This window comes from Monodelphis domestica, chromosome 1 (genome assembly GCF_027887165.1).
Source record: "Monodelphis domestica isolate mMonDom1 chromosome 1, mMonDom1.pri, whole genome shotgun sequence".
NCBI classification, from domain to species: domain Eukaryota; kingdom Metazoa; phylum Chordata; class Mammalia; order Didelphimorphia; family Didelphidae; genus Monodelphis; species Monodelphis domestica.
In genome coordinates, this window is record NC_077227.1 from 397,627,825 (window position 1) to 397,654,388 (window position 26,564).

General features: G+C 41.4%; 1 protein-coding gene across 3 annotated transcripts in view; it reads left to right on the top strand.

The window, feature by feature from the left end:
- The window catches only part of MYBL2 (MYB proto-oncogene like 2), a 48,675-nt gene extending 24,261 nt beyond the window's left edge, over nt 1-24,414 (top strand). For all 3 annotated transcript variants that reach the window (XM_007474312.3, XM_007474313.3, XM_016428360.2), the window contains 7 exons: nt 4,294-4,695; nt 7,572-7,711; nt 9,311-9,410; nt 10,678-10,791; nt 14,775-14,891; nt 19,450-19,596; nt 20,215-24,414. In XM_007474312.3, coding sequence (XP_007474374.1) covers nt 4,294-4,695; nt 7,572-7,711; nt 9,311-9,410; nt 10,678-10,791; nt 14,775-14,891; nt 19,450-19,596; nt 20,215-20,343 — 1,149 coding nt within the window. In that variant the 3' untranslated portion in view covers nt 20,344-24,414. The remainder of the gene's footprint in view (nt 1-4,293; nt 4,696-7,571; nt 7,712-9,310; nt 9,411-10,677; nt 10,792-14,774; nt 14,892-19,449; nt 19,597-20,214) is intronic.
- The last annotated feature ends 2,150 nt before the right edge of the window (nt 24,415-26,564 follow it).

Genomic DNA, 26,564 nt, shown 5'->3' on the forward strand with positions numbered 1-26,564 from the left:
ATTCATAGCTAAAGCAATTGTCTTCTAGCATTTTACCAGATGTAAGTTAGAATTTCAGACTTGTTTAAATTTGCATTTCTCTTGCTTTGGGTGATTTGAATGTGTTTTCATGTGGTCATTTATAGTTTGAGATTCTCTTGAGAATCTAGCCCTCCTTCAGCATTTATATATCTGTGTCTAGTCTCTTATGTTTTGGGTATCAGTCACAATCAGTGCAAATATATTTCTCACTTTACTGTTTCAATTCTAATTCTGTTTTTATTGATTTTATTTGTTCAGAGGCTTTTTAATTTTATGTAGACAAAACTGTCTATTTTGTCTGTGATGATTTCTCCCATTTCTTGTTTAGTTAAGAATTTTTCCTCTGGCCATAGTTATGAAAAGTATCTGAACTTTGCAAAGTTTTTTTTTAATGGTATATCCTTTACTATTCAGTTCATCTATTTTGAGCAATCATGCATGCTTATCCATCTTTTGCTAATCTTGCCCATGGGCCTCCTGAAAGTTCAGCATAAAAGAGTCCACCACCCAATATGCCCGATTTCAAGGGGTATACACTTGAGTCATTCACTTGTGATCTCTCAGTTTTGCATCACTAGCCCATCTTCTGTCATATAATTCCATGACATCCATTATTTCCATTTTTTTCTTTTTCTTAATCTTTAATCTTAATCCTTAATCTTTTGTCTTTAACACTCAGTACTAAGTATTGGTTCCAAGACAGGAGAGCAGTAAGGCCCAGGCCATTAGGGTTAAGTGACTTGTTCTGTGTCATACAGCTAGGAAGTGTCTGAGATTAGATTTGAACCCAGAGGTTCCTGCCTCCAGGCTTGAACCACCTAGCTGCCCCCCATTTTTTAATTTTAAAGTTCTCATGGTTTGCATGATGCAGTCTCTTCACACCTACCATACATCTTTTCCATTGCTTTCTCCATGATGTTCATCTTTACTTCTCTAGAGAGGTGATATTCTAAATCTTGCTGCTGCACAGCAAGACCTTTAAATTAAAATGTTTGAATTTAAAAAATAATCCATAGAGCTTAGGGTCAGTAAAAATGTTTTACTGTTTCCTGAAAGCAGTCCAGCCTAGTCTCCTCCTTTCAACTCTGGTCCTAGTTCATTGTTCATCTGTATTGTCTGAGCCAGATAAAAATAAAATCATGAACAAGAACTATGGGGTATCCATTTAGATACATGTTGGAATCAAGGCAATGGATATTCTTCATCCCTCTGGTCTTTCCTGTGTTGATGGACCAGCTAAACTCCTTTGAGTAATAATAGGACATGTCCAGGAGGCTCCGCAGTGTCTTGAATCTTGATACAGTCAACACAATGTCATCCACAAGAATATCTTCAGGACCATCATCGTTCATAGGAAATCCATCCTTGGTCTGAACTCTGGACTCACTCTCCTATCAAAATGGCAAATTATTAACTGTCATTATTAAACAGCCCAGTTGTAAAAAATCTGACAAAATCTTACTAATTTGACTTTTTTTTTATCAACAAATGTCACCACATCCAATTTTATATTTTCTACATATTTCATTCAGTGCTGAAATAATAAAGATGTGGTCTGTTGTTGGTACTGTTTTGAGAAAGCCAGATTGTTCCTTCATTGAAGATGTCCTAAGCTTATTTGGAGATACTTCTATTTTTTCTTAAATTCGTTTATTCATCTACTTGTAATCATTTTAAAATTTGAGTTTCAAGTTCTTTTCTTTAGTTCTTCTACCACCCATGGAGAAGGCAAGCAATGCGAGATCAATTATATGAAATATTTCTCAGTTGGTAGTTTTGATTTTTTTTTCTATCAGTAAGGTCTCACATTTTCTGTATCTTTGGTATCTTCCCCTCTTTTATGTCCTTCCAGCACATATATCATCTACATGTACCTGACTCCTTCTGATTGCTTTTCCTGTCTTTGCTCTTTTTAGTCCCATTTTTACTTCCTCTAAAGCACCTAAGAATCTGTGATAGGGACCAGGTATGGTAATTTCACTATCTTTGATGGAAAAAAAGTTTGTTTAATAGTTGTTGCACATCTTGTCCATTTTTATCTTGTCCATCTTTTCATTTTCATCCTTGAATGGCTTTAGAATGATTTTATTTAGTTGGCTCTCTTGCCAAGGGTTTTTTAGATTGGTTTTACCATCCATTGCTTGGCATTTCTTTATGAAATTGTACTGTCCATAATCATCATCGTTAAGATTTTACAGCCTAGTTCATATTCTCATCCACTGATGTCTTTGGCAGCCATCTCTCTGATCAGTCAAATGTTTGCTAACTAAACCAGAGATATCAAATTCAGGACAGAGATGGGACTGGAATCAGATTAAAATGTAATTAGCAAATGTTTAATAAAATAAATTAAAATACTGTATAATACAGATAATATTAATTTGAGGTTTTCTACATTAATGTGACCCAAGGCATTCCCTTTCTAATTTAAGTTTGACATTATTGGACAATGGCACTTGGGAGCTCTTTTGGTCTTCTTGTAAGTAGCAATTTATATTGGTTTAACCTTGGAATACAATTACTATAATCAAGTGTTGATGTCATTTTTGTTATTTCTCATCTTCAGTTAACTCATTTAAAAACTTGAGGGTTAAATTTCCTTAATTTATGTACCATATCTTATTCTTATCTGTTATAAATTCTGGTTTTAGCTCTAACAGGTTGAACTATAAAGATAGATGACTTAAGGATGATGCCAATTTCCATAATCTTCCTGTCTGCTAAAATGTAGTCAATTTTATTCTTTATTATGTTATTTGGTGCTTTCCTATTCTTTTTTGAGGAAAGTATTTATGATATTATGGAATATGGTATAAAATGTTGGTCTAAACCCAGTTTCTGCCGTACTTTTTTCCAGTTTTCTCTGAAATTCTTATCTAGGTGGGATTCCTTTATTAAAGTAATTTGTGATCTTGGAGTTCTAAACTGAGCTGTTGTTTTCAATAACTGTTTCTAGCTTATCCAATATACCTCAATGATCTGCTTTTCTGTATTTTGACTGGTACCAAATAGTTTTGAAAACTACAACTTATTTTACAATATAGATTGAGGTCTGGTAATGTTTGGATATTTATTATTAAGAAGTTCTTCTTTAGATCAGATCTCTGTTTTTCTGCATTTTTATCCATTGCTCATAGTTCTGTCCCATAGAGCCCAGCAGAACAAGTCTGATTCCTCCTTCCTCATGACAGCCCATCAGATCGCTTGAAGTTGGCCATCAAGGCCCCATGACGTCTTCATTCCTTCAGACTAAGCAATCTCATTTTGCATTTGACCTTTCCTTCTGGACACTCTTGCCTTGTCTATATATTGAGCCTGTTCTTGTCTCTTCACTCTCTTGGAGACCTCGTCAGCTCCCATGAGTTAATTATTATATCTGTGCAGATAACCCCCAGATTTATATATCTAGCTCTTGTTTCTACCTTACAGTCACTCATGTGTCACTGATTTGGACATTTCAAACTGTATGTTGTAAAGAACTTAGCACGGTTTTCTAGGTATAGTCTGATGAGGTCAGAGTACTGCAGAATCATCATCTTTTTGGTTCTATACACTATCTCTGTCTTAGGGTAGCCTGAAACATTATTAGTCTTTGGTGCTACCACACTATTGACTCATTGAGCTCATAGTTCCCTAAGACCTCCAGGGTTTTTTTGGGGGGTGAACAATTTTGAAACCACACTCCTCCAGTCTCATATTTAGTTTGATATTTGAACCCAGTTATAGTTTATCTTAATAGAATCGTTAAACCATTCTAGCCTGTCACAAAGGTTGGTTAGTTCATTTTGAAATAAGCTGGTAAAGCAGAAAGAAATTGGAATTTTAAAACTCTAGGGAACTATTTGTATGTGAAAAACAATAAAATATTTTGTTCAATTTGCACCTATCAGATATTTATTATACCACATCAATTTGTATTTTTAACCATTGCTCATTAATAGACAAACTCAGTAAAATATTTTTGAATGAGACATTTGGGATTTGTATGTGTATTACAATTCTTTTGTACTGAAATTGCTTAATTTCACTGTTTTGCCAGAACCATCTCCTTGTGCCTTTATGTTACAAAGTTGTTTCTACAACTTTTATTGATCTTAATAAAGATGACATTATGAATCCCGGGGGGGGGGGGGTCACCATTTATTTGCATCTTCACTTATCAAAATTGATAAGCATGACTTTAGGAGAACCTCCTGACCTGTTTTGGCCCTAGGGAAGTTAATGTGAGTGGAGCTGCTCATGGCTTATCGCTGTCACTTCCCCCCCACCCAGGATCCCGACGGATGGTGCGACCTGAGTAACTTTGACCTTCCTGAGGAGTTATCTAATGGTGGTGGGAACAGCAGCAGCAGCAGCAACAGCAGCAGTCCCATTAAGCAGACCTTAAGCAAGCCGGCAGTCTCTGCCCACAGTATGACAGAGTACCGCCTGGACGGGCACACTATCTCCGACCTGAGCAAAGGCAGCCGTGGGGAGCTGATCCCCATCTCGCCCAACACGGAAGTCAACTTTAGCACCCCCCCATCCATCCTCAAGCGGCAGAAGAAGAGAAGGGTCACTCTGTCCCCTGTCACGGAGAACAGTCCCAATGCCAGCTACTCCTTTGTGGATTCCTGTAATAGCCTCACCCCCAAAAGCACCCCAGTGAAGACCCTGCCCTTCTCCCCTTCCCAGGTGAGTGCCAGGCCCAGGAGGCAATGGCTGCCAGCATGATGGCCATCATCCCTCAGGTTGGAACCAGTTTTTAAATACCATCCTTTAAACTGATTTGAAATGTGTCTACTTTGGGGGTGGGTGTGGGTAATCCCTGCAGGACATCCAGTCATTATTCTCCACAATGTTTTATGGTTCCTGTTTCATTAAGGCATCTCAGAAAGACCCAAGGTTCATGGATAAACCATTAGAGAACAACCAACATTTATATATATTTTTTAATTTTTTAAAAAATTAAATTAATTATTTTTAATTTTAATTTACTCCTTTGCTAATTAAATGAAAAAAGCAATTTTTAACATTCATTTTTTTTCTCTTTCCTTCCTCCATCCTCATTGAGAATAGCCCAGGTGTTCTTGATTTTTTTTTTTGATGTCATGGACCTCTGAGACGGTAGTGAAGCCCAAGGACCTCCTTTCCGAATAATATTTTTAGATAGATAAAATACACAGGATCATAAAGGAATCCAAGGATACTGAAGTATAATTATCAAAATAGTAAAAAAAAAAAACAAGTTCATGGACTCTGTTAAAAACAGTGATTTAGCCTAATGCTCGTTTTACAGATGAGGAAAGTGGCATAGTGACTTTGCCAAGTTGATTTCCTAATAATGATAGACCTGGGACTAGGACCAAGGTCTCCCAGTTCCCTATCCAGTATGTTTCCCATTCTGCCTAGCTACCTATTATTGTGGAAATGCCTAGGGGGTGGCTTCTAGGCTCAATTTAGAGCTGGAAGGGTAATTTATCTATCCTCAGGTCCAAATCCCTCATTTCACAGATCAGAGAGATTAAGGGAATTGCCCCAGGTCGGAGACTGACAATAAATGGAGGAGCTGGGGATTTGGCCTGGGTCCTGAATTTGAATCCTCTGTTCTTTTCATGGTGCCATGAAAGCCCATGGAAGCCCAAACTTCCTATTTCTGGGGGAGCCCAGAACCCTGAAATGGATTTTTCCTTCTTGGACAGAGTTCAACCATGTCAACAATGGCCTTTGGAGTTAGGAGAGGCCCGTGTTTGCCCATAGATTTGTGGAAAAGGCAGAGAGAAACTTAAGAAAGCCTAGTGGCCATTGATGAGTAGTGAGCCATGTAGGAGGGATTGTCATCTCCCTTCTTTCCCTTTCTCCTCCTACCTAGGGTTCAAGGATGGTATTTGGGGGTTGAGCCAGGATTCCTCATTTTAGTTTCTGCTTGGCCCAGGGGCTGACCTTCAGGGTGCTGATGACCCAGGTCACACAGTTTATGGAGTACTAATTAGCCTTAGAATTGGGAAGATCTGAGTAGAGATATAGTCAGAGACTAGCTGTGTGAACCTTGGCAGATTATATCTGTCTGCCTTAGTTTCTTAATCTGTAAAATGGAGGTGATATGGGTACTACCTCTCAGGGTTGTTGTGGAGACTAGATGAGATAATTGGCAAACCATAAAGCGCTATATAAATATGGTGGTGGTAATAATAGTGGTTGTGGTGGTTACATTTATTTATTTAAATCCTTATCTTCTGTCTTTGAAACAGTACTATATATGGGTTCCAAGGCAGAAGAAGGGCTAGGCAATGGGGATTTAAGTGGCTTGCCCAGGGTCACCTAGCTAGGAAGTGTCCAAGGTCAAATTTGAACCCAGGACCTCCCATCTCCAGGCCTGACTCTCCAACAAACCACCTAGCTGCCCCTTGTGGTCATATTTCATAGTTTCCGTAGACTTTAGTGGCCTCCGTTCCTTCCCCATGATATTTATTGAGGTGGTGGGGAAGAGCCTTGTCTTTGGCAGGTGATGAAGCGACTCTTACTCTTCCCCATCCATATAAAATACAGGTTAAGAAAAATTTAAGATGATGGCTTTGACTTTTTAAAAAATCCAGCATCATTTTCCACTCTAGCACTGTCATTGGCATAAAAGCCTCCATTGAAGGGTGCTTGAAAACAAGCTGTGGCTTAGAAACTGTCAGTTTACCTCTAATCTGGGGCCAAGGGCCAGCCTGTCCAGGTTTATTGGGTGACTCCTTGCCCTCTGGCCTTCTGGCCACTCCATTGCTTCTTACTATTCCCAGAGAGTAGGAACAACACTGCTAGCAGCTCATGCTTCTTTTTAGAAGTTTAGAGGCCCTCTCCTCCCCATAACAACCCCAAGTAGCATACGTCAAGTGAGTGGTTCCCTCATTTCCTGAACCATGGAAAATGAGGAAAAATTTCAGGAAAATGAAACAAACAGGTGAAGTGCCTTGCCTAGGTTTACCCAGCTACTTAGTCCCTGAGGCTGCCCAGAACATACCAGTCTTCTGACTCCCATGTTCAGAATCTTTCAATGCGGATTTTTTTAAAAAACAAAAATATCTAGTGAGAGAAAAAATGGAATTGAATGACAAAATTATTCCATGGATCTTGTAGATTTCTGTTTTCTATTGCCTTGGGTAATTGAGAATTGAACATAAACACTGAACACTACAAATTGTATAACCGTGGGAAAGTCTTTGCTCCTCACTGGGCCTGCCTTTTCTTTTCTTTTTTTTTTAAAGCCTCACCTTCCATCTTAGACCAGTACTGTTCCAATGCAGAAGAGCAATAAGGGCTAGGCAGTGGGGGATTTAAGTGCCACGCACCTAGGAAGCGTCTGAGGCTACATTTGAACCCAGGAGCTCCCAAATCCAACTCTGACTCTCTATCCATTGAGCCACTCTGATGGGCTTGCATTTTCAATTAGATGCCCTCTAAGATCTTTCTTTTCTATCTCTGAGTTTCATGAGCTTCTGATGAGAGAGACCTGGTGTAGGGACTTCCCAAATAGCTCACAGCCCTTTTCCATTATTATCCTTACTTTTCCCCTTTTTCTCCTACAGTTTTTAAACTTCTGGACCAAACAGGACAATTTGGAGCTCGAGAGCCCTTCGCTGACATCTACACCTGTGTGTAGCCAGAAGGTCATCGTCACGACTCCGTTGCACCGGGACAAGACCCCGCTGCACCAGAAAAGCAATGCGTAAGTCTCCCTACACCCAGACTTACACAGACCGGGGTTTGCTCCTCCGGGTAGTCCCTGTATGACCTCATGTGGCCTTCTCTCTAAAACCTCATCTCTTTTCCCCACACCTACCCTGCCTAAGTGGCCCAGCACATCAGATAGCAGAGAGGCTAAGGCTAATGGCACATTCGCACCTAATTGAGCCATTCTCTCAGCTCAATTAACAAACGCTTATTAAGTACTCTCTGGGTGTTGGGCACTATATTAAAAGCACTGGGGTGACAAAGAGGAGAGTTTTTGCCTTTGGGGAGTTTATATGATGTAATCAAGAAATTAGAATCGTAAATTTAGATCTGAAAAAACCTTGGCGATTGTTTAGTTCAGTGCTGTCATCTTACAAATGCAAAAACAGATTAACTTAATATGGACAATAATCATGGTGATAATAAATTATAACTATTAAATAATCAGTGATGATTAATAATGGGTTAATAATAAGGTTACAAAGCACAGAGGGGTGAAGTCAAATCAGACAGGCTTATGGGTGAGTCCCAGGCTGTGACTTGGAAACCAGCTGAACCTTTCTGATTCTGTTTTCTCATTTGTAATATAACAATAATAATAATAATAATAATAATAATACTTTCTACCTAAGTGTTGTGAATAAAATGCTTTGTAATTCCTTGGCTAAGACCCTTTGATTTCAGTAGCACAGTGTTTTCCCAAATGAGGAAATTCACTCTACCTGTGCTAGCTGCCACCTTCTCTATTACAGAACCTAGTACATAGAGAGTGCTTGATAAATGGATGTGGCAGCTAGGTAAAGGTAGTGGGTAAAGGTCCAGGACTAGAGTCAGGAAGGCTTATCTTTCTGAGTTCAAATTTGGCCTCAGATACTTACTTGCTACATGACCTTGGGCAAGTCACCTAACTCTGCCTCTGTTTTTCCTCCTCTGTAAAATGAGCTAGACAAGAAAATGGCAAACCACTTCAGTATCTTTGCCTCTTAAGAAAACCTCAAATGGGACTGTGAAGAGTTGGACGAACTGAAACTACCAAACAACAACAAAACAAATGTTATTGACTAGTTATCAAATTTTTAAAAATGATGTTTTTAGGACCCAAGTTCATGCTGCGGACTAATGTGCATGGATTTGTTGTCTTGGGGCTCTTTAGAACCTATTCTCTGGGTTCTGAATCAAGAGTTACAATTTACAGTCTCTTTTCCTTAAAAGACAGATTAGTGATTAAAGTGCTTGGGGTTAATAACAGTTAAGGAACTTGGAGTTAGGATGGTTTGGGTTCAAATCCTACCATCTATACACATTTATTTGCTCTGTGACTTGAGACAAGTCCTTAATCTCTCATCTTCAGTTTTCTTATTTGTAAACTATACCATTTAACTTACTGAGATGTTGTGTGACTCAATGGAGATAATGGTTATAAAACTGCACATTTTAAAGGGCTGCAGAAATGCTGGCTGTTATTATTATTATGAGTAAGGTACAGAATGTGCTTATGATTCATTCATGAGACCCAGGCAGTCACAGGCATGGGAGGAAAGGACCACATTTGTATTTGCTGGCTCTTAAGTGTTTCTTCCCCATTTCCTGGCAGCTTCGTTACCCCGGATCAGAAATACTCGATGGACAACACTCCCCACACACCCACCCCTTTCAAGAATGCTCTGGAGAAATATGGACCACTAAAACCTCTGGTACGTGTCTAGTGCTGCACAGATATCTATCCTGCCTTGGGATTAGGGTGCTTTTAATTGCCTGGGATTTCACCAGACTATTTTTCCTTTTAGTACAATGGAAAATTAAAATTATTAGTAGTAAGGTAAAATAAAATAGATTCAGATTTTCCTTAAGGCCTCCCTCAAGGAGGCAGCTGGGTGGCTCAGTGATAGAGCCAGGCCTAGAGATGGGAGGTGCTGGGTTCAAATGTGGCCACAGATACTTCCTAGCTGTCTGACCCTGGGCAAGTCACCTTAACTCCCATTGTCTAGCCCTTTCTGCTCTTCTGCTTCAGAGCTGATACACAGCATTGATTCCAAGATGAAAGGTCAGGGTTAAAAAAAAAAGGCATCCCTTGCATTGACATACAGGTATTTAATGATGGAAACTCTACAAGATAAAGGCACGTTGTGCCAGAAGTGGACAGTTCCTTCATTAGAGTGCCTCCTGGTTTTTACAGTATAAGCTCAATCCACCATTTCTAGAACAACCTTAGAAATTTATTTCCCCCTTCAGCTGAAAATAAAGGAAAGATGAGATTTCCCCCCCTTTTTTTCTTTTATTTTATGCCAATAACAACTTTGCGTGTAGGTTTTCCAAAGTTACATGATTCATGTTATCTCCCTCCCCTCTTTTCTTTCCCCTCCCAGAGTTAACAAGCAATTCTGCTGTGTTAGAAAGATGAGTTTTTTGCCAGTACTTGTGTTCATTTCTAGGATGTATCCCAGTGGAGATGTTATGGGCCTGAGGACACGTACAAGCTCATTGTTCCCCCTTTTCGTAATGTTTCACAACAGAATTTCTTGAATTTTCAATGCTTTCAGAAAAATCTTACTGGTCACAGTAAGACTATCTAGAGAGGACCTGAAATCACAGTAATTTAATTTAAGCATAAATGTATCCTCACACACTCGGGCATCAGTGTCTATTTTTGTGAGCTTCTTGTGATTTCATGGAATTTTAGAGCTGAGGAGACATCTAGAGATCATTCAGCCCTAGATCTGAAGGATGCGAGCCTTTGAAGAACACATACTTTTTTTTGGTGGGGGCAGAAAACAAGAAGCTGAAAGACCAGGTGAATGGTTCAGGCTGAGATGGAATGTTCTAAAAGCAGAAGGGCTGGCTTCAGCTTCTCCCTTCCTCTCTTCAGGACCAGTCCTGGTCCTGTCCAAGGGGAGACATCCACTCTGTGGGGATGTAGCTCTCCTCCTCTCCTAATGCTCTTCTGCCTCTGACCCTGCCCAGCCCCAGACCCCGCACCTGGAAGAGGACCTGAAGGAAGTTCTTCGGACCGAAGCGGGCATTGAACTCATCATCGAAGATGACATAAAGCCTGAGAAGCAAAAGAGGAAACAAGGAGTAAGTCCTTCTTATCTTGCTGTTTTTAGAAGGAAGTGAAGCCCTTTTTCTGCAACTCTCTGGCTTCCCAGCATGAGGGGTCCCTGTAGCAGGGAGTGTGTGTGGGTGAAAGAGGTCGGGCAGAGCAAGGAGCAGTGACACTCTGGGGTTCCATGTACCTTTCCCCAGAATGAGGGTCCTTCCAGTTTAGAGAGAATGTGAATGAAAGGACTTGTGATGAAAAGGAGGGTGAGTGAATCATTAACTACTATTCATTTCTCTTTCCTCTTTATCAGAAACTGGTTATTTTTCTATCCCCAAATGCAGTAGGCAGTTAGAAAATGCTTGCTGATGGATAGTCACAAAATCAGGGCATTGGGATTTTCCCCAAAATGTGATTCTGAGACTCCTTTGACCTATAGGGTTCTCCTCCTCCTCCTCCTCCTCCTTCTCTTTCTTCTTCCTCTTCTCCTTCTCCTCCCCCTCCTCATTTTCAGTTTCAGATTCTCACTACCCCTCCTACTCTCCCACCCATTCAGAAGGTAAGAAAAACAAAGCTCAATCCTAATAGTATAGTCTTGCAAAACCAAATTCACATAATGGCTATAGCCAAGAAAAAAAAGAAAGTAAAGGAAACATGGTTCAATCTGTACTCTTGAGTTTGATAGTTCTCTCTCTGGAAGGCATATGGCATGTTTTGTCTGGAGTCCTCTGGGATTGGTAGTTGGCCATTTTATGGATCAGAGTTCTTACAACTTTCAAATTATTGATTATCTTTATAATATTATAGTTATTATATATTGCTATTTCTCAGGATCCTAGCCAGGGCTGAATGAACTTGGTTGGAATGATAAAGCTAGCAGGGACTCTAGAAATTATCTATTCCACTTCCCTCACTTGCTGTTGTAATTCAGTCCTATCTGACGCTGCTTGACCCCATTTAGTGTTTTACAAAGCTGCTTAGAGTGGTTTGCCATTTCCTTTCTCTAGCTTATTTCCCAGATGAGGACTGAGGCCAGTAGGATTAAATGACTTACCCAGGGTCACACAGCTAGAAGTGTCTGAGGCCAGATTTGAATTCAGGTCTTCTTTACTCCAGACCTTATGCTCTATCACCTATGAATGATTCTCATTTTATACATCAAGAAATGGAAACTCAAGAAGAGGAACTTGACTAAGATCACACTGTTAGTTATTATCCAAACCCAAATTAGAACTTGGGTCTTTTAATTTCCAGTACAGTGCCCTTTCTACTTTGCCAGTAAATTATCATTGAATAATGATGAGGGTAATTTTTCAGACCTTATTCTCCTCATACCTTCTGCCTTAGAACCAATATTGGTTCTAAGGCAGAAGAACAGTAACGGCTAGGCAGTGGGGGTTAAGTGACTTGTCCAGGGTCACACAGCTAGGAAGTATCTGTGAGTTTTAAAACATTTTAAAACTTTACATATGAGAGCAGATTTGAACCCAGGACCTCTCCCATCTCTGGACCTGGCTCTCAATCCACTGAGCCACCTAGCTGCCCTCTCCTTTTTCTTCTGCTTCTCTATTTTAATATTACAGGCTTTATTCCTTGAGATAGGTAGGTAAATTGGGACATCCAACAGCCAGTTTCTGGAAAATTATTTTAAGATATCCATATCACTTTAGTATCTAAATATAGAGGAGAAACAAACCATCCCAAGAATTTTTTGAGAAAAATATTACTACATTTTATTAATGCCTTTTGTTTCTATTATTTCATTTTCCATTTATCCTTATCCTGATTGAACCCCCTCTGTGACAAAAACAAAACACCAAAAAACAGCCAACAAAGAGACTGTTGTTTGACAATGACTTTGGTACTCTCTGTTCTGTTTTGAGGAAGGAACCATTTTTAACTTAAAGCCTTCAGTGGTTTTTTTAGTTACTCAGATTTCGGTTTAATTTTCTTCCCTTGACTTTTTGCCTTTAAAAACAAATCTTATTTTTTATTAAGATCCTTTGTTTTAAAATCACCTTCATTTCTGAATAGATTCCCTGCCTTCCTCACCTACCCAGCAAGCCATCCTTTTCTAACAAAGATTTAAAAGAAGGAGGGGGAGATACATTTTTCAACACGTCAATCCTGTCTGACAGTGTATGTAATATTCTACCCATGTGCTTCCCTCTCCTTTACAGAGAAGGGAGAGGGTGGTCCAATTTCTTAACTTTTCTATGGACCTTGATCATTATAATTATACAACAGTTTCTTTTAAAAAATTCTCTCCCCTGACCTGGTGGTAGTCATTGCATATTGTCTTTCTTTTAGTTGCCTTTTCATTTACATTGTTGTAGTCTTTGTGTCTATTGTTGCCTTGTTTCTGCTTGATTCAGTCTGTGTCAATATGTACAAATCTCTCCATGTTGACACTTTTCACATTTCCATTGACTAATTGGATGTTAGGAAGCCATCCCTTCCTTTAACTGGAGGACTCTAGGGGGAGCAGCTTGTCTGTGTATCAGGAAAGCTCCGACGGAAGCCACGTCCAGAAGTGAGTCCTTCATTCTAAGGATTTCTAAAATCCTTTAGGAGCCCCTCTGTAGGAGAATTTAGCCAAGCGTTGGGGTCAGTACTTCAAGGATGATGAGGCATTTCATTGGGCCAGGGCTCACTCTGCCCCAGGATGGAGAACTCCTCTGTACCTTGATTGACAGTTTAATGTAGAAGAGGGAAGGGGCAGCAAGGTGGCTTAGTGATGGAGGGTCAAGCTTCCTGATTCGAGAGATCACAAGTTCAAATCTGACCTCAGACATGTTCCAGCTCTGTGATTCTGGGCAAGTCACTTAACCCTGATAGCCACGCCTTAGAATGGCTAGGAAGCTAGAAGGTAAGGATTTAAATAAAAATAAAATAAAACAATGTCACGGAGGCAGTGGAAAGGACCCTATTTGGAGTGAGGGGCATTCTAAGACAGGGTATGGATTTAAAGAAAATCTCTAAATAATTCTGTTGTAAATTTTTATTCTTATTTATTTGCTTATTTTTTGGGCAATGGGAGGGTGAAGTGACTTGTCCAGGGTCACACAGCTAGGACGTGTCTGAGGCTAGATTTGAATCTAGGACCTCCTGTCTCTATGCCTGGCTCTTAATCTACTGAGCTACCCAGCTGCCCCTACACTTTTGCCTTGGAACCAATACATAATTTTTGGTTATATGCATGTGTGGTTTTACAGAAATACCATTATGGAAATGTGTTTTGCATAACAATAAAAACAAAATGATTCAAAAATGAACCTTATGTAATTACAGTGACCAAAGTTAGAAGGGTTCAAAGAATGCTCTTTTTTTCCCTTCTTTGAAGAAACGGGGCACTGGGTATTGAATGTTGCCAGTGCTCCCAGACAGGATTGATATCTTTTGTCACTTTGGCTAAACTGCTTCTCCTTTCCCCAAACCCCCTCCACCTTTTCGCCAGTACCAGGAATGCTGTCAACATTTTTGTATACAATATTAATTAAATATATTAAATCTTTATATTAAAGAAATATACTTATTTATTAAATATATAAAAATAAATAACTTGGGACCTTTTCCCTCTCCTACCACCATCTTCCAACTTGGGGCAGCAGAATGAGACAGTTCTATCTCAGCCCAGCCTCTTTGGTCCCCTCTGCCTGGGGCTCAGACTTTGGGCAAGAAGCCACTTCACCCTTTTGTCCATTATTATCTTGTCTGTTGACTGCCGTTTCTGTTTGAAGCCTTCCCTGACTTCCCTTCACTTGCCTACCCTGCAGGGGAGAATGTTTTTTTCTTCCTCAGCTCTTTGGCCTGGCTTTCTCTTTGCTCCTATCACATTCTGCCTTGGATTATACATATTATTGCACATATTGCGTCCTCCCTTCATGTAAGTCGCTAGCTTCTTGAGGGCAAAAAATGGCATTCTTTTTAATAAATGTTGGCCAAATTGAATCCAGCCCTCATTCCTAATCTCTTTCCTTAATCGTCTGGGGGGGTTTTTGCTTGTTTTTTTTTTTTTTAGCTACATCGGAGTCCAATTAAGAAAGTCCGAAAATCTCTTGCCCTGGACATAATGGATGAAGATCTGAAGCTTGTGGTTTCCTCTCTGCCAAAGACTGTGTGTATTAAAAGAAACCAGGTACGGTTACATGCTTGTTACACACAAGGAACCCCTATCTTCCCCCTCAGTTTATAAAGGAGAGTGGGTTGACTCATATCCCTACAAGGAGACTTTAATAGTAGGCATCCTTAGGAGCCTTAGACCAGAGTAGCAAAGAATTTAGCTAAATTGTCTAGGTTATTCCACCTTTCATAAAAGATGCTTCAAGGCTGTTTGCCTGTGGGAAAGCTTTCGAATAAATCACTTTTTTTAACATGAGGGTTGAACAGGTTCATAGAAGTGATATAGTTCAACATGTGTGTTTTACAGATGTGAAAAGTCTCATTGCCTGGTCTGGCCTGTCCTACCCCACTTTAAAAAAATGTTTTTTCCAGGGTCACACAGAATTAAGAGGTCTAGGGCTGGAACTTAGTCTCTTAACTCATGGTTTTCTCTATCATAATTTGTTGCTGAAAAAGGCAGGGCTCAGGGGATGCTCACTGGGGCCAGGATGCCGCATGTATGCAGATTTTTGGCATGGGGAAATGAGGATGCTGGTGGTAATTGGTCCCTAGTTTTGACCATTTAGGCTGTGGAGTTTGGCTGTAGGAGGGAACTGCTTGGCTCCCAGCAGAAGGGAAGGGGTGGGGGTGGGGGGTAGAGTGTGAAACAAAGGGGATTTTTATTGAATCTTGGACCTACTTGTGAGAACAACTGCAGGTGTCCTGAGAGCTTGAAGCAGAAATGAAAGTGTCCTTTTGATCTTTTTAAAGAAATCTTGCTTTTGTCCAGTGGAGCAAAGATTGAAACAGAGTTCTGTATTTCCTCACTAAACCTGTTTGGCAGTGAAGCCTCTTGATCGGCTTGGGCTTCCAGGTGATAACTCAATGACTCCCCTTGTCTAAGCTGCTCCTGTGCTTGTAGCTCTGTGGTAGGGCCGAGGCTTTGATGCATTGCTGTGGATTAGTAGCAGCGTAGTCTTGGTGGTTCATTACAGATTCCCCTGAATCTAGAGCTGGAAGGGGCTTCTAGATCAACTTCTTCACTTTATAGATAAGGAAACTGAGGTCCAGGCAGGTTGACTTGTCCCAGGTCACACAGGTAATAAGTGGGGGTATCTGGATTTGAACCCAGGTCATCTGACTCAGGACCTACTGCTCTTTCCACTGTATCAACTTGGCTATTGTGTAATTTCATGTTTACATACTTTAAGGAATCAAGAATTCCTTTGGTGTGTGTTTTCTCCACTAGTGCTATAGGCTGACTTCTTTTTATTTAAAAAAAAATTTATTTTATTGCCAATTACATGTTATAACAAATTTCCATACAAGTTTTCCTAAGATATATGATTAAACTTATCTCCCTCCCTCTCTTCCCTTCCCCCTTCCATTGCTGCCAGGCAATTTGATCTGGGTTATACATGTATTGTCATGTGAAACCCATTTCCATATTGTTCATTTTTATAAGTAAATATTCTTATAAAATCCAAATCCCTAAACATGAACCCAAATAAACAATTTAAAAATTGTATGCTTTCATTTTCATTCCTACTCCAACAGTTCTTTCTGTGGAGGTGAATAGAATTTTTGGTCATAAGTTCCTCAGAATTGTCCCGAATTTTTGCATTGTTGAGATTAGCAAAGTCTATCACAGTTGATCATTCCACAATATTGCTGTTGCTATGTAACGTGTTCTCCTGGTTCTGCTTATTTCACTCTGCATCAGTTCATTTGGTTTTTCCAGCTCTTTCTGAAATCATCCTGTTCTTCATTTCTTATAGCACAACAGGATTGCATCACCATCATATACTGCCATTTGTTCAGCCATTCCCCAATTGAAGGACATTTCCTTAATTTACAGGGAGACTTCTTGATAGATAGGTTTTCCATGAACTGTTGTAGCTAAAAAATTTAAGTGTGTTGGGAGAAGGGGCAGCCGAGTGGCACAGTGGATAGAGCACCAGGCCAGGAGTCTGGGGGTCCTGGGTTCAAATGTGCCCTCAGATACTTCCTAGCTATGTGATACCAGGGTAAGTCACTTAACCCCATTTGCCTAACCCTTGTCCCTCCATCATAGAGTTGTTATAAAGGACAGAAAGTGAGGATTTGTTGTTGTTTGTTTTAAAGGTGTTGGATGGAAGTGACATGCATGGTGGAGTAGGAAGCACCTTAGACTGAGCCAGGAGACCTGGGCTCTAATTTTGGCCTGGCCACTGATTCCACCTGCTTTTCTGATTTCATTTTCCTCTTTTTGGAATGATGATACCCAGAATAGTAGCATTCATTTACCTAACACTTTCAGATTTGCAAAACACTAGCTAGTTGTTTGATTTGCTCTTGGCAGGTATCTTTGTGTAAGTTATGTTCTACTGTTATCCTCATTTACAAATGGGGAAACTGAGGCTACGAGCTTAAATAACTTGCCCCAGAGGTTGTACAGCAAGTCAGTGTCTGAGGCAGGATTTGAACCTATCTCTTCCTGAGGTCAAGCCTAGCACTACTGACGACAGGACTTAGCTGCTTTTCATAAAATAAATCTTCATCAGTCAACCAATTTGCAGGCTTTTATTAAGGACTTACTAGGGCCTGGATACAGGGGTTATGTGCAAGGGGTACCAAACCAAAAGCAAAGAGTGAGACACACTGGTAGGCAGATAGGAGGCAGTCTCCTGGAGATGGTGGCATTTAAGGTCTGCCCTGAGGGAAGCCAGGGAGCGAAGAGGCTCAGGAAGGAAAGCAGTCTAGGCAAGAGCTTGCGTAGCAGCTGGTGCAAAGGCAGCATGGAGATGGGAAATGGAAGGAAGTTTGGCTGTTGAGCTGGTAGTTATTGTTTCACTTGTGTCTGACTTATGACCTCATTTGGGGTCTTCTTGTAAGGACACTGGAGTGGTTTGTCATCTCCTTCTCCAGCCTATATTCCAGATGAGGCACTAAGGCCAATGGGATTAAGTGACTTGTCCAGGACACACGTCCAGTAAGTGTCTGAGACCAGAACTGAACTCGGGTCCTCTTGCCTTAATTTGTACAGGAGGGAAATATTCTCTAAGTAAGATGGGAAGGCCTGGAAAGTACAGTGTCAGGAAAAACTAAAAACCTTTTGTGAAGTTTTAGATTCCACATAGGAGTTTATACTTGATCTTAGGGGAACCAGCTGCTGGAGTTACTGCGCTTGGGGTGGTGGTAACATCAGTCCGGTAGTAAACATTTATTGAGCTCTGGACATCCAGAAAGAGGCCAAAGACAAGTGGCTGCCCTCAAGAATCTTACAGTTGAATTGGAGAGATAGCGTGCAAACAAATATAAATGATGTCAGCTACATACAGGGTAAATAGTAAATAATCAAAAGAAGGAAGTCACTGGATTGAAAGAAACTCAGGAAGTAGGCAGAGCAGAGGAGGGAGAGACAGATACTGAGGGAGGGAGGGAATGGGGGGAGAGAGAGAAGAGGAGGGAAGGGAGGGAGGGAGAATGACCTCTTTTTGTACAAACTCAACACACCTTTGGCAATTGAAAAAATAAAGACAGAAAAATACATAAAAGAAAAAAATTTAGTTTCTGTGTTTAACTGTACCATTTCCCTAAGCTACATGAAGATGGGCAACAGTTTGCCCAATTACTCTCATTCTCACTCTGAAAAGAGCTTGTGTGTCATCGCATTTTGTGGCAAACATGAGCTCCAGATAATTCTTGCTCCTAACAAGTCTTGTCTGTATCGGATCAGAGCTTCTCTTTGTTTCATTAATGCTATTTATTTATCAATAAAGGCCCCAAAGTACAAGTGTGATGTTGCTGGTGACTCTGAATAGCCTCATAAAGTTGTAACATACCTAGGTGTGTTTGTATGAGAAACACTTACTAAATAATGGGCTTCACTATTATGCACAAATTTCATCTTTTATGGGGGGGGTCTTAGAATGTATTCCTTGCTCAAGAGAGGTCCCACTGTAACTTGATTGTGGAAGATGAGTTTGGATACTTTTATGGAGGAGGAAGGTTGGAGCAAGGATAAAATTAGGAGGCAGAAGTTCAGGCAACAGGAAATGAAGGCCTGACCTGGAATGTGGCCCTGTGAGTGGAGAGAAGGGGTCATGTTTGAGAGATGGAAGCTAGAAGCTGCTTCTCGGGGCCTTTGGCCCTAAGTGCGAGGCCCCCTCACTGAGCTGGGAGTTCTAGAACATGGGGATATTGGTTCTTAAATTTCCTATTGCTCTAGGTAGACCAGAGATTACTGTCTAGCCACGCTAGCCATCTCCTCCTATTCCTCTAGGCATTTGGTTGAGGGTTTGAATAGAACACAGGAAATTGCAAAAGAATGGTGATTGAGGCATTGAACCCTGTCTGTTCAGAACAGTTTATACCCTTGAGACCTGAAGGAACAGAAGGACTTTTTCAGAGCAGGATGATGTCATCTTGATGTATTTGAGAGTGTTAGACTAACCAGCTTGCCCTGCATCAGCCTCTGACACCTGAAGCCTTGGCCTGCTATCCCCAGGTGGCCTCTGAGAATGTCCAGGTGCTGCCAGGTGGCCTGGAACCAGGCATTGGTATAGTAGGTTTTGTGCCGGGCTGCAAGATAAAATTTCTCCTTTTCTTTCTAGCCAACAAGCTTCTTGTCTAGCTCCCTCAATCTGACCTCCTCGAGCAGCAAAGAGGACAATAGTCTACTCAACCGAGGGTTTCTACAGACAAAGCCAGAGAAGGCTTCGATCCCAAAGTCACTGAGCCACTTCCAGGGCCCTGCCCCAGTGAGTCAAGATGTGGTTTTTTAAAAAGAATTTTTAAATCTTAAAATGTTTGCCCATGTTTATAGGATTCATTTCCCTCCCCTCCCCTTCCCTTCCCTGTTAGTATTAATTTTAAGACAGAAGAGGGCTAGGCCATAGTGACTTGCCCAGCATCACACACCTAAGAGGTGTCTGAGGTCACATTTGAGCCCAGGATTTCCCCAGGATTTCCCCAGGATTGGCTCTCTATTCACTGAGCTACCAAAGAGCTGTCTCTTTGTCTATTTATTCTTGCATTTGAGTACTTTGCAGCACACCTGGGGCTCTTATTTTCTCTTGTGACTCCCTGAGTTTGGGGACTTTGGGGCTAGTGATATCAATCAACTGGCAAATAATTTAGTGCCAACAGTATGCACTAACCACTGGGAATAAAAATACAAGGAGTAAAACCATCCCTCCCCCTCAAGAAGCTTACATTCTGAGGAGGAGGAGAGAGACAGCATAGAAGATAAATCGAGAATAGAGGGAAGATAACCTTAATAGTTATTAGAAGTTGGAGTTAGAGGGAGGACCAGATATGCTTTCTGGAAAAGGTTAATTTGATTCTGGAGATTAACAAACTCTTTTCCTCCTTTCCAGATGTCCAGTGCTTGGAAAGTCGTGGCTTGTGGTGGAACCAAAGACCAGCTTTTTATGCAGGAAAAAGCCCGGCAGATCTTGGGCACCCTAAAGCAGAGTCACACTTCTCGGACACTAATTTTGTCATGAAAAATACGGAATTTTGACGTTGTAGGTGTTTTTTCCTTTTTTGACTTTTCTTAGGGGCATAAAGACAGCTGTCTTTGTGATGTGTTCCTTGGCTCAGGTAGCTCCTAAGGGTATGAGTTTGAAAACTTATTTTTTTCAAAATAACTTATTAAAAAAGTCAAGGGGCTTAATTTAAGTGTTTTGTGGTGCAAGATGGAAGACTGCTGTTTAAGATGCTTTCGTGGTGGCTGCATAGAGAAAAGAAGCATGATTTTGGACATATCCTGGGAGGGAAATGAACACCAGGCTCTTTCCTTAACTGAAGAACTCTGCCTTAGCTCTGGATTTTCCCTTCCCCTTCCATGGAAATGTACCAGGTGCTTTTAAGAATCTACGAGACTTTATTTTCCTGCATTGATAGCAGGAAAATTTGGGGGGGGGTTCCTGGTTGTATATTCTCAACATGATCTTGACCTCCTCTTGAGGACACTGAAAAGGAGGATCTTCAGGGAGTCCCTATTTAACTTGGACGTCAGTTCAGCTGAGACAAAGTGGTATCTAAGGGGCTGTAGAGAGTGGTATTCAGTATCTCTTAGCAGCTCCTTTTCCCTTATGTTGCATTTAACATTATTATTAATTATTAATTTTTAAAGAAATAAAAGCTCCCTGAAGCTTCAGTCTTCTTAGCTTCTGAAGGCTTCTCTCTTCTCAATTCTTCCTTCCTTCCTTCCTTCCTCTTTCTTTTTCTCTTTTTCTTTCCCTCTTTCCTCTCTTCCCTCCCCTTCCTCCCCTTGGCTTTACTCTTTTTGTCAAGGATAGTCATTCTCTACCAGGCTCGGTTAACTGTGGTGGTATGACTTTTTTGATTCTTCTGTTTCCTTGGTGCTTTCTCATATCCTTCTTCTCCTACCTTCTGATAGTATTTCAGTTCCTTGTCCCTCTTTATAACAACTGTAGAAGCTTCCTAAACTGGTCTCCTTCCCTGTTTCTGGTTTTTCTTTATCCTTTGCATCCTGCCGGTGAGGTCGAAGAGATCTTCCTCACTTTAGTTGTGAACTTGTTGTCTTCCTGCTTAGAACCCCCAGTAGTTTCCTGTGGCCTGTGAGTTCAGGTCCAAGCCCCTTAGCTTGGCATTCAAGTTCTCTGCAGTTCTATCCCAACTTTACCTCCTGCTTCATACATACATTTATTTAAAAAAAAAAACAAAACAATTTTATCAATGACTTTTGCTTTCATGTTACCAACCTTTCCCTTTGTATCCTTCCCTGTCCTCCCCATAGAGCCATCCTTAGAACAAAGATTAATTTTTTTTTTTTAAAGAAAAAAATCTCCAAAAACTTGGAACATCTATGCAGTGCTCATACCCACAGGCCTCTCACCTCTAGAAAGGAGTTGGGAGAAATGACTTTTATTTCTTTCTTGGGGGCTGAGTTGGTTCTTTGTAAATTCATGCCATTCACTTCTATTTTGTGGTTATTCTTGGCATTTTCAGTGTCATTTTGGCTTTTCTCAGCCCTGCTTACTTCACTTTGCATCAGTTCATTGAAGTCTTTCCTGCATTCTTACATTTCATTTGGTTCGCTCAAACATTCTGACAGTTACCTACAAAGTGTTGTGTTAGGAGATGGTGGAGGTATAAAGAAGAGTAACCTGGGTCCTGCACTCACAGAACTTAAAGAGTTTAATGAAAGATAGAACATGGATGCAAATAACTAGGGGATGCAGGATAATACAGTGGAAAGAGTATCAATTTTATAGTCCAAGGACATGAATTCAAATTCTGGCCTATGACATAGGTGACGTTGGGCAAGTCATGTCACTTCTTTGTACCTCAATTGCCTGGTTTGTAAAATGAGGAATTTGGACTAGATGGTGTCTAAGGTCCCTTTCGGCTCTTCATTCTGGGGTCCTATGCTCTGTCATCAGGATTAGAACTATGACAAATGGACAAGAAGAATTCAGAGTACTGTCTGACTGAGAGCATCAGGGAAGGTCTTTCTCCAATTAGGCTGGTCTGATATTTCTTATGATACTTGGCTCCCTCTTCACAGAGAGAGGAAACTTGCAGTGGGGTGGGGAAGAAACCTGGGTTCAGAATCAGAAGCCTTGGATGTGAGGCCTTTCCCAGTTGTTTTCAATATTTGTGCACCCCGCCCTCCCCAAATGACTTGGTATTTATTTTGTATATATTTTGCTTATCTGTGCACACGTTGTTTCCTGTAGTGAATTGTAAGCTCCTTGAGGGCAAGGATTTGTTGTTTGTTGTTGTTTTTTTTTGTTTGTTTGTGTGTTTTTTGCTTTGTGACCTTAGCAGGGTGCAGGGCACATGATTGGTTTTGAATTTGTGCTTGTGATGAATGAAAATAAAGGAAGAAAAGATCAAGGGAAAAGGTCTTTATTAAGAAAAAAATAATCTTCACTCTGACAAGTTCCTGCTCTCCCCTTCTGCTCAAAGTCCAATCAAAAGGTCCCTCCCTAACCTGGGATTGATTCATTTATAGACCAGTCCTGCACCAGGGCCTAAGGGGAAGGGAACCCTGGGAGGTGCAGGGAATGCTGGGAGGTGTAGTTCCCCAGCATATGGATTTTTCAGAACACATGCTTTATTGCTTTTGTGACCCTGCTTGTGCCTTGCCCCTTCTGGACCCCATCAAGGAAATCAGAAGAATACTGGTATTATCTACTTCTCAGGGTGTTGATTAAGGATTCCCTTTGTAAACTTTAGAAATGAGATTGCTATTATTATCATCCACATCCTACCCATTTGTCAATAAATAATAGCATTTATGTAGTGCCTTAAGGTTTTGCCACAAAGTACTTTATGAATGTTATCTTCTTTGTCCTGGACAACCACCCTAAGAGGGAAGTCCTATTATTTTCCCTCCTTTATCCATGAGGAAACTGGGACAGATGACAGGTTAAATGACTTGCCCAGAGTATGTCTTGGGTAGGATTTAAACTTGCTCTCTTTCCCAATTCAACTCCCATGTTGTAGGCACTAAACCACATGATTTTGTCAAGCCAAGTCCATCATCCTTTATGAACCCTTCCTGTATCCTGCTGGCTCAGGGGAAGCTTTTCCTTGGAACTCCCACGGTCGGTCCTTGCCGTCTTAGATATTTTTATTGCTTAGATGCGGCCTTCTATGTAGCAGTGTGATAAAGTGTCTAGAACCCTGGATCTGAATGGCAGCTCCGTGTTATTGCAGACAAGCTGCACGACCTGTCCTGTGGCCTGAGAATCACACCACTCGAACTACCTACCTCCCAGGCTTAGGAGAAGCCTGGCAAACCTCAGAAGTGCTGGGAGCAATAGCAGGAACAGCAGCATTCTGACTTGTGCACATACTCCAGCTCCTCAACTGAGACTGTTCTGTGCTGCTCCTCTTGCCTAGGCCCCTTCCCCTGGACCTAACCTTATCTGGTGGTTAATAAATGTTGATTGATACTTCATCAGTCATTCTGCCAATGCGTGGTCTCTCACACATAAGTGCTGCCCTGGCAACTGCCTTTGGTTCCCTTTGCCTTACAGATACTGCTCCCTGCGCTCTTCCTCCTAATTTTTTTTTTAAAGGACACTCACTGCCTTGGAATCCACATTTTACCTGTCTTGTTTTAGTGGTTTTCCGTTTGTTCTTTAAGGCATAAAACAGATTATCTTGGATCTTTACTATTGTATTGAGGGCTTTTAATAAAAAGACACGTTTCATCAGGGCCACTGTTGTGGTCAGAGGAGTTTTATCAACCCATTAAAAACCTTGTCACCCCATAAAGTGGAGAACTTTTAGGATTGGCTTCCTTCGTTAGCAGGCTCCCTGGTATACACAGAGACAGTCATGTGGGTGTTTTTTCCCCCTCATTGTGTCTAGAAGAATTTATTAGTTTAAAAAGATTGTGAAGAGTGGATATGAATTTGATAGCTTTTTGAAATAAACTGAGGGGAAGCCCCAGTCTCTGTCCCCAGGGTCAGTGCTAAGTCTGTGTTGGTACAGGGGTTGCAATGATAGATACTGTGGTTTCTTCCCTACCTCACTGGGTTGTTGTGAGGATAAGATGTGAACCTGTTTTCAAAATAAAGCACCTTGTGAATTAATGCTGGCTGTTGTCTTTGTAGTTAATTTGTTCCCCAAAACAACAAAAACCTTTAACCTTCCCTTTTAAAACCAATAAGAATTATTGGTTCCAAAGAAGAATTAGAAGGACAATAAGGCTTTTTTTTTGTTGTTTGACCCTTACTTTCTGTCTTAGAATTAACATTGTATATTGGTTCCAAGGCAGAGGAATGGTATGGGCTAGGCCAGTGATGGTGAACCTTTTAGAGATGGGGTGCCAGACCCTGCCCCCAGACCAGGTGCCATGCTGGTTCCCCCCCTCCCCCCATGGAGTGTCAGGTTTTCTCCTTCCCTTACAGGGGGGAGGGGGGGAGAGGAAGCACTCCCATTGGGCTGCTGTATGGAGGATTCAGTCAAGTGAGAAATGTCCTCAGCAAATGTAGAGAGGGGGAGGGGAGTGACCTGAGTGCTCTGCTCTCCCCTAGCTCTGTTGCCTGTGAACTACCCACCTTACCCCCATGTGTGTTTCCATTGGCTGCTGGGTAGAAGGGCAGGGCATGTGGAAAAATGTCATCCTGCACAATGGAGAGGGGGAGGGGAGCAACTCTGCCTTTCCAGAAATGGGGGAGGGGGTAGCCATGTGCCCACAGAGTGCTCTGCATGCCATCTTTGGCACTTGTGCCATAGGTTCACCATCACTGGGCTAGGCAATGGGGGTTAAGTGACAGCTAGGAAGTATCCAAGGCCACATTTGAACCTAGGATCTTCTATCTCTAGGTCTGACTCTCCACTGAGTCACCTAGCTGCCTGCTCCCCTTAAAAAAAAAAATCAATCAAACCCTTGCCTTCTCAGTATCAGTTCCAAGACCGAAGAGCAGCCCTGACCTCCTGACTCCAGGCCTGTGTTACTTGACTGCCCTGTGCATTGTCTTGCCAAACAGGAGAATGCATTTTTTCCCCCAGGACCTTGGAACTGGATCAGGAGATATAATTGTTTTCCCTTGTAATTCTATGAGTTTTATTTTCTGCATTTAAAGGCATCCTGGGAGAGGCCCAGGGGCAGCATCCGACTGTCAGAGGGGTCTGTGACACAAGAAGGGTTCAGAACTCCAAGACCCAGGCTTGAAGGTCTCTTCTCTACTGTTCCATAACTCCATTAGGGTGGGCAGTGGACAACCGCAGCCTTCAAGGCCAGTCTCTCAGAGCCAAGTTAGTGACTTGGAGCCTGACCTCTTTATTTCTCCCCACCCAGCCCACAGGAACCTGTTTTTTACTTCCCCACAAAGGTCTAATAATAAATTCAGCAAAAAATAATTACTTCACTAGCTTGTTGGGTTATTAGCATATGAATGCAAATTTGACATATGAAAAGCCTTTGGATGCTGAGCCAGAGAAAGACTGGAACAGAATAACCATGGGCAGGTTACATAGGAGGAAGGCTCTGCCAAGAGAGCCCAGTGAATGTGGGGGGATATCTGGGGGATGGAGAGAGAACTGACCTCCGTCAGGAGGAAAGAACACATTTATAGTGTCTACAAGTAGCCCTTGCTCATGGCATATCACTTGGGGGCAGCTGGGTGACTCAGTGGATTGAGAGTCAGGTCCTGGGTTCAAATCCGACCTCAGATACTTCCTCGCTGTGACTCTGGGCAAGTCACTTGACCCCCATTGCCTAGCCCTTACCTCCCTTCTGCCTTGGAACCAATATATGGTATTGATTCTAGGATAGAAGATAAAAGTTTTAAATCAAGAAGATTATATAGTCCTGCTGAGGAGACAGCGAAGGTTATAAAATCTAAGTCTTCTGACTCCGAGGGCAAAGGAAGTGTCTGTTCCAGGGCAGGAGGCTGAGTCTGAAGTGGAGGGCACAGTCCTCAGCATCCTTCATACCTTCTCTCCTGACTCCTTTTTGGAGTTCCTTAATTTTACTGATGAAAGTGTGACCTTCCCTCTCTTCTCCTTTAGGCAAAGGATTAGTGTTGTGGCCATTGCCTCAGGGTGCAAATGGAATGGAATTGCCAACAGGGATGTAGGAAATTTTTTTTTTAACCCTTCCACTTTGGAATCAATCCTAAGTATTAGTTCCAAGGCAGAAGAGTGGTAAGGGCTAGGCAGTGGGGGTTAAGTGACTTGCCCAGGGTCACACAGCTGGGAAGTGTCTGAGGCCAGATTTGAACCCAGGACCTCCCAT